This window comes from Pongo abelii, chromosome 18, assembly GCF_028885655.2.
Source record: "Pongo abelii isolate AG06213 chromosome 18, NHGRI_mPonAbe1-v2.0_pri, whole genome shotgun sequence".
In the NCBI taxonomy this organism is placed as follows: domain Eukaryota; kingdom Metazoa; phylum Chordata; class Mammalia; order Primates; family Hominidae; genus Pongo; species Pongo abelii.
The window spans coordinates 85,208,271-85,216,668 of record NC_072003.2 but is presented as its reverse complement, the minus strand read 5'-3'; the positions used below and the strand labels follow the sequence as shown (position 1 = coordinate 85,216,668).

Here is an 8,398-nt window from a genome sequence, read left to right as displayed (position 1 = left end):
AGCCCAAACCTTCCAGCCAGCCAAGGTCCTTGTCCCATGTATTTCCTCTGGGCAAGATCTAAGGGTCCCCTTTCTCTTCCTGGCTACAGCTGTGCTTCTCCGGGGCCATTCTCTCCCCTTGCCTCATTCCTATCCACCAGTGCTGGCAGGAAACCCCTCTCTGCCAGCCATCTCTGCTACTCTCAGCACACAGGCTGCAGATTTGTTCTCTTCTCCAGACAGGGTCACCAGTTTGGGAACTGGTGCTTGGGTGGGACAGGTAACAGGATGAGTCCTGGAGAGCTTGCCAGGGGCCAGGATGATGCTCGTAAGACCACCGCTTTGACACTGGCCTTGTGACTACTTTTTAGATCAAAGAGTTGTGATTAGCCAGGGAGCTAAGCAGGCCACAAGCAGTCCAAGGGAGACGGGGCCAGCACCCACACCTCAGTCAGAGTTCAGAGTGGGGCTGCCCACCCTAGCCAACATGACAACTGCAGGGAGGGAGGGACAGCCCCAGAGGAAAAGTGGTTCATAGGCCGGGCACACTGGCTCACACCTGTTATCCCAGCACTTTGGGAGGCCAAGGCGGGCAGATCACCTGAGGTCAGGAGTTCAAGACCAGCCTGGCCAACATGGTGATACCCCGTTTCTACTAAAAAATACAAAAATTAGCCGGTCGTGGTGGTGGGCACCTGTAATCCCAGCTCCTTGGGAGGCTGAGGCAGGAGAATCCCTTGAACCCGGGAAGTGGAGGTGGCAGTGACCCAAGATTGTGTGGTTGCACTCCAGCCTGGGTGACAAGAGCAAGACTCCGTCTCCCAAAAAAAAAAAAAAAAAAGGGTTGTGGTAACTCCTGCCGGTGTGCCTACTATAATGGGATTTTACTTATATAAAGATCTCTTGCCAAAAACCTCAAATTTCCTACATCACGGAATTCTATATTTTCGGTTTTTATATAATGTCCTCTCATACAATTTAAGATACTAGATTTTTGCCATTTCATTTGCACCCAAAATATATTTACTCCAGACCCTTGGGAGAAACCTATTGTTTTAATTAGCTTTCATTTAGGTATCATTAAAGAACTGATCACAAAGGGTTTCAGGTAAACTGGTCATTTATTAGCAGTGGTACAACTGTTTGGCATAACAGGTTTCCAGTAAATAGGCATGGAGTTGCATGGCGGTGACAGAGCCAGGCGCAGGTGCAGGCGCAGGCCAGCATCTCTCACTTCTTCCACTCATTCTTTTCGTAGTCCCACTTGGAGGCTAAGCCCTGGATGGGGTTCACCTTCATGTCCAGCATCCTCTTGGTCTGCTTGGCCACCCACTCTTTGTCAAAGCTTTGCGGGAGGGGGCCGTACACTACGGTGTGAGACAGGTTATGGGCAAGACTGTCTCAACAGGTTGTTTCTACGCCAATCCCTCACACAGGTTAAATCCTCCCGACACACCAGCCACTGGGTCAGCAGAGCCACCTGCCACTCAACACCCACTCAAACACATGGTTTCTGACCACTGACAACGCTGACATTTTAAAATTAGCCCTTTGTTTGTAAAAAGTTAGCAACAAAATAAGCTAAAAGCAGAAGGTCCTCTCTAAAGGCTATGGATAACAGGATCTGACAAACAGAGCCCAAGGTGACCTGGAAGATCAAATAGATTCAGGTCTGTTATTAACCCACATCCACATTCAAACCAAAAGTACGAGAATATAACTATTCAGAATGCAAAAATGCCTGTTCTGCCTGGACAGAAAGAACCTCGGAGAAGAGTCGTTACCATGAGCGAGCAACCCAGCAATGCCCACACACAAACTATCAGGTCGGGATCCCCAGATGCTGGCTGTTGAGATGCAGTCCTCACAACAGTCGAGACAGTCATTAAATGAATGAGTCCCCTTCTCCTTGCTCGAACCTTCACGAAGTCATCTTTTGCTAAGTGACTGGTGAGCACATAAATTGCTACTGAAAATGTGGTGTGCTGTACAAAGTAGTTAAGGTATTTTACCACCCAACAAGCATGGCTGACTATGAATAATCAGATGCTGGCTTATAAACTAACCTCCCACGACTTCAGTTCTCCAGGTCACCAAGGCCTGGAAAACAATCCTGAGATGAACTCTGGAATGCAGTCCCTATCTCACGGCCTCAAGTTGTGGAGGTCCCCCACAGCCCACCAATGGGCACTGCAGGCTGGAGCCCCAGGCCAGGCGCCCGTGCCTTCCTCCCTCTCTACTCACCATGGCGCTTCTGCCACATGATAATGAGCGCGGTGAAGCCGATGAAGAACATGGCACCGCCCACAACCGTCTTCCACTCGTTCGAGCCCCTGTTCATCTCAGCAAAGCTCTCCTTGAACTTAATGCGATACACTGGGGGCAGAGAGGACAGCCATTTACAGGTACAAAGGTCAGCAGCTCCCTCCTCTGCAACATTCAACCACTTCTCCCCAAAACCACACTTGTGAAGGAGGAAACACAGAGCTGAAGGATACACCAACCCGGGCCACATCATGTTCATGCACGTATGTGCACGCACGTGCCCACGCAGGCATGTGACAGAGCAAGAAAGGAAGAAAATGCAGTTTGCTTTAGGTGCAAATTAAAACTGCAAAATTATTTCTTACTTGAATTACAGTGTTAGGGTCTATTTAATCTCGTTATTTTTATGCCCCTTTCATATCAAACACTATGCATTTTGCTGAGTTTCTTTCAGTAATTTACAGTTAACAATGTCTTACTCAGCAAATATGCTGAGAGGCTACCTCCACTCAGCACAGAGAAGGGGGCCTAGCAAAAGATTCTGTCAGCTGGCAGAGCTAAGTGACTGGTGAGCACATAAACTGGGGCCCTGGGACAGTGACCCCGAAACCCAGCACAGCAACCCTCCTGTGCAAGACTGCTCTCTAGACAGTAGGCCCAGAAGTGAGCAGAGGCGCGCACACACACACACACACACACACACACACTTCCAAGAGCTGCTGGGCGCGCCTGTGGGTCCCTTCAATACCCACACTCGACTTTCTCATCCATGGAGAGGCTGCTCCAGGAGGCCTTCTCCTTCTCCTTCAAGGCCTTCTGGCTGGCAGACAGGTGCTTGACATGGGCCACCTCCGGCAAGGGGTGGTCACGCCGATCCACATAAGCTGAGAGCGAAAAGTCTTCGCTCTTCACAACACTTTCTGAAAAACACATTGAATAAATCTTTGAAAATCCATGTAGGTTGAGAGTCACCACAAGGTGATACCTCTGAAAACCAAAACACACAGACATGTGCACACCTTGAAACCCTGGTTCTTCTCAGGGGGTCACAGCCACCGTTTAAACAGTTGCAGGAGTCTGGTGGAGGGGGAACAGAAGCACTTTTCATCACAGCCAACAAAAACCCACCAGGGGCAACTGCTAATGAACCCTGGGGCCAAGGTGCCCAGAGGCAGCACTTCCTACATTAACAGTTACCTGCAGGGCCGGGCGTGGTGGCTCACGCCTGTAATCCTAGCACTTTGGGAGGCCGAGGCGGGCGGATCACGAGGTCAGGAGATCGAGACCATCCTGGCTAATATGGTGAAACCCCGTCTCTACTAAAAATACAAAAAATTAGCCAGGCGTGGTGGCACATGCCTGTAGTCCCAGCTACTCGGAAGGCTGAGGCAGAAGAATCACTTGAACGCAGGAGGCAGAGGTTGCAGTGAGCTGAGATCGCACCACTGCACTCCAGCCTGGTGACAGAGCGAGACTTCGTCTCAAAATAAAAAATAAAAAAATAGAAATAAAAAAACCAGTTACCTGCAGACGTGAGCCAAGGCCCTCAAGGCTCCCTGAACAGGTGACTGGACAAAATGAAAGCCTATCTGCAAGGGACTCAAAACTATTGAGGAAGAACAAAAACAATAAAAAACTCAAAGTGTTTCAAGTTAAGAAACAAAGACACCTGAAAAGATAACCACGACAGCACTGTTCCAGGGAACCTGTGTCCAACCAGGACTGAGTGAGAAATCATGCTAGCTCTTTTAGAAACGAGGATCATGGAGCCATTCATTCAGAGCACATTTACCAAGCACCCTCTACAGGCAAGGCAGGGTTCTAGAGATCTGGGATCATCAGTGAACAAATCAAACATTCCCGCCTGGCTGCACACTTCTAGAAGTGGAAAACAAACAATAAACATAACAAATGTGCAAATCACGTTTGGAAAAAGTACTCTGGAGAAAGAGTAGAGCAGGGGGGCGTCAGGAATGTGTGGATGGCAGGAAACAAGGGGCAACGTCCACAGGACGAGGCCAACCTAGGAGCCCAAATGCAGAGGGAGCGTGCTCTCAGGAGTCACCGAGCACGGGCAGTATCGTGCGCTTCTCCCTTCTGGAAATCATGTGCACATACTCACATACGCGTAATGCAACACACAAAACAGACACGGCAAGCCACAAACTGTTATACACATAGGAAGCAGGAAGATCTGAGTGAGGATTTCTGCTCTATCTGCTTCTGTTATTTTAGTGCCTTCAAAGCGGCAGGTATCACGTGGAAAAAGTTCAGAAATCAGAAAGGTAAGGAATAGCTTGGTTGTACTGAGAGTCTTCCCGCTATTGGAAGCTGTTTCTCCAATTCTGTCGTACATCTGCAAGAACTCTGTGTTACACACTGGTCTGGAGGTACAATGCCCGCAACAATGCTTCAACTCCATTAGCTCAGTCCCAGTGACCAAAATCTCCCAAATCATGTGAACAGTAAATCAACATTCAGCTTTAAGCAAGTCGCATATAGACTTCTCTAGATGTTTATCTTAGCTATGCAAATGACTAGTGTACTTACAAACTTATACTTGACACCTCATCCCAAAACTGAGGTGGGATTTGAGGGACATGAGATGGAAATGGCCTGAATTACTTTCTAATTTTAAAATCCTAATTCTATGAAAATGATGAGTGAACTATAAAGAACAGTTGTATACTGAATATTTTTATCAAGTTCAGCACCCCCCCAGAAGTTTCTAAAGTTTAAAACACTCAGCTTACACATGAGAGTTATTAAAAATAAATGTAAATATGGGTGATGAGAATGTTCTAGAATTGACTGTGGTGCTAATGACAAAACTCAATGAATATACTAAAAACCACTGGAGCATACACTTTAAATGGGTGACTGTTATATGAATTACATCTTGTAAAGCTGTTGTAAATGCCATGACAGGGAGACTGGGGGGAAAAAAGCTAGTATAATGATGTAAACCCTCAAAACCTTGGTGCATGCAAACCTCAAAATTGCATCTTCCAGAATAAGAATGGCCAATTCATGGTTTCAGGGGTTCTTCAGAGCTTCAGGCCTGGTCCCCCAGCAATTAAGGGAAAAGCAATGGTTAATATACCAAACATTTCTTTTAGAGAGAGAGAAAAACAAAGACTCCAGATTCTAAGGAATGTTTGTCACTGCTTCAACATGGACGATTTCTGCTGAGCCTCTGCTGGGGAGATCTGGTATATCTGGGCACCCCTCACTCAGGTGCATCACCACACAAATATCCCAACTGACTTCAGTGACGGCTGATGGTATTCCAGACTGCTTTAATATCTTATGTTGAGGACAGATTCATATATTATTCATGTATGACTTACGTAAGTTAAAACTTAACAGAGAAGACTTGTCTAAGAGCCTGCAGTTCGTCTTCATCTGCCTCCTATGTGCTGGAGATATGGCAATGACTAAGACAGGCAGGCTCCCTGGCCTCAAAAGGCTTACACTCTAAGAGGCTGAGACAGCGATACTCAAATAGACATGCATTCATGAGGCATCCAGTGTTATAAGGAAAAAGTACAGCAAGGTGAGGTGACAGCTTCCTGAGAAAGGGTGGTCAGGAGAGGCCGTTCTAAAAGCACATTTGTATTGAGGGTGAATGATTAGACAGGAGTGAACATCCACAACTCGGGGCTCTACGGGAGGAATGGAGTAAGGCCAGGGGGCTGGGGCAGTGAGCAAGTGGGGAGCGGTGGTTCTGATGGTAGTTTTTGGGTTTTGAGTACAATAGTCAGTAGTAAGATCGGAAAGGCAGGCAAGACCAGCTCTAACCAGGCAGGGTGTAGACTCTACTAAGGCAATGAAAAGACCATGGAGAGTTTCCTCCAGAAGCCTTCCCTGAACCCCACATTGGGCTAAATGCTTCTACCCAGGAGCCATCTCTTAAAAAAACACTGTCTTCATCCATCTGTCCCTCTTCAGATTGCAAACAGCCTCCTGGAAAGAGTGTGTATTTCATATTCTTTTTCTTCTCGGTGCCTAACAGTGTCTGGTACAAAGTAGATAGATGCCAGATACATGCAAAACTAAATGTGCTGTATGCCAGACACAGAACTAACCTCTGTCCATATACTTCAGGTGAGCAAAAAGATTCCTAAGCTTCAGTAGCTAGTCCTTGATAGAAATGAGATGAAAACCCAGCTCAGGCTAGGAAGTCCAGGCTCTTTCGTTTCCATTGCCTCTATAATGTAAACAGAGGTGATGCAAATGGTTGGGAGTTGTGGGGGCAAGGTGGGGAGGGAGGTCATTAAGGGCAGTTATGGTGCAGAAGATCTTTTGAAAAGGGTAGATCTCGAAGCTTAAAAAAGTGGAAGGGAAGGGAAGGGTAAGTATCAGTATAACCAAAGATCCAGAAGAGATTCAATCTGATTCATAAACACTTCTTAATCTAGAACCAAGCCCTGTGAGAACATTTATATCTCCCCTAAGGACCCTCAAGAGCCGAATTAAGGTCTTTAAAACTCCAGCACACGGCCTTATACACAGCAGGAGCAAAATGAAATTAGTTCAGCCTATTTAAAAGTAAGAAAAGTCACACTTACCATGTGCTCGTACACACACAGAGGTGGAAATTGCTCGCTTGCCAACTAGGCTAAATACCCTGGTAGCCAACATTCTGAAAGATAAAAATGTACACCTTCTCTATGAATAAGGGCAAACAGCAAGGAATGAATCTTCTTTTTGCCCCAGAGCATTTTGGAATTGTTTGCTTCTCCCCAACGCAAATGATCCATTCTTTATCACTGTCTCTGAATTCACAAAATAACCTAGGATGAGGTTTTTCTTAGTAATTGTCATGCTTTTAAGGAGCTTCATTATAAATCAACTGCCATAATATATACGCGCTTCAGGTAATTAACAGAACATTGGTCTTGTTAAAAGACAAGGAGAGGCCGGGCGCGGTGGCTCACGCCGGTAATCCCAGCACTTTGGGAGGCCGAGGCGGACAGATCACCTGAGGTCAGGGGTTCAAGACCAGCCTGGCCAACATGGTGAAATCCCGTCTCTACTAAAAATACAAAAATTAGCCGGGCATGGTAGTGGGCGCCTGTAATCCCAGCTACTTGGGAGGCTGAGGTAGAAGAATCGCTTGAACCCGGGAGATAGAGATTGCAGTGAGCCGAGACCGCACCACTGCACCCCAGCCTGGGCAACGAGAGCAAGACTCCGTCTCAAACAAAAAAAGGCAAGAGGAAAAAATGTTAACAAGGTGACTCTGAAAAAGCTAGAGATCATTAAAGCACTGTGCTGCCGTGACAGGCTCCATTCTTCAGGGGGTGGTGGGGGGAGGTAACTGAGTCACAGGGACGGTGGCACGCATCACATGCAACTGAGTATTTGTTTAAAACCTAATACCGCATAAACATTGACTAGAAGGGGAAACTGGAGAAGGCTGCCAATACAGCCCTGGTCAATTTCCAATCCCTGAGGAGAGCGGAAAACCTATGAGACCCCCGCCTCACCCGGGCCCTCCTCGATTCAGGCCCATCTACCTTACACGGCCCCCTTTAAATCGACCCTTCGGAGGACTGGTGAGGGTGATGTGGGAAAATACCCTCCTTGGGGCAGAATAAACAAGCATGACGTCAGGGCTGAACGCCCGCGTCTAGCTTCTCTCCTTGGGCCTAGCCCTTGCGTGAGCAAACAACTGGCGCCTTCCAGGCTGGAAAGCCAAGCGCCGCCCGGGAGCCCCGCAAAACCCGGGAGGGGTTGCAGGGACCTTTTGAAGGAGCAAGGGCGGAGGCTGTAGGCACAGAGCGCGGGCCCGCCTCCCCGCAGCCTGCGCCCTCGGCCAGCGGGCGCTCCAAGGTCAGTGCCCGAGGCCGCTCCGCAGCCGCTGCGCGACCGGGGAAGATGGGCCGGGCACTTCGGGGCGGCCCCCGAGCCTGGAGCCACCGAGCCCGGAGTCCCCGCGGGACGGCCTCAATGTCACCTGGCTCCGAGGCCCATTCGGTACCTCCTGCTGAAGCCGAGCGGCCAGGCTGCGGGCGTGCAGACTTGATGGCTCCCGGCCCCCCGACCCGGCCCGGCCTGTCGGCGCCGCACCGGCCACCACCTGCCTCACCTGCCGCCACTGCCCGCCGCGACCGCCCTCTACGCCCGGTGTCCCGCGACCGGAAGAGAG

General features: G+C 48.7%; 1 protein-coding gene across 1 annotated transcript; it reads right to left on the bottom strand.

Annotated features, from left to right (window-relative positions):
* Nucleotides 1-1,081: 1,081 nt before the first annotated feature.
* Nucleotides 1,082-8,396, bottom strand: COX4I1 (cytochrome c oxidase subunit IV; the record flags this gene model as incomplete). Its single annotated transcript, NM_001133005.1, is given in 5 exon segments — nucleotides 1,082-1,346; nucleotides 2,224-2,355; nucleotides 2,997-3,164; nucleotides 6,816-6,889; nucleotides 8,339-8,396. Coding segments are annotated over 4 exon segments (510 nt in total). The 3' UTR covers nucleotides 1,082-1,209.
* Nucleotides 8,397-8,398: the final 2 nt, after the last annotated feature.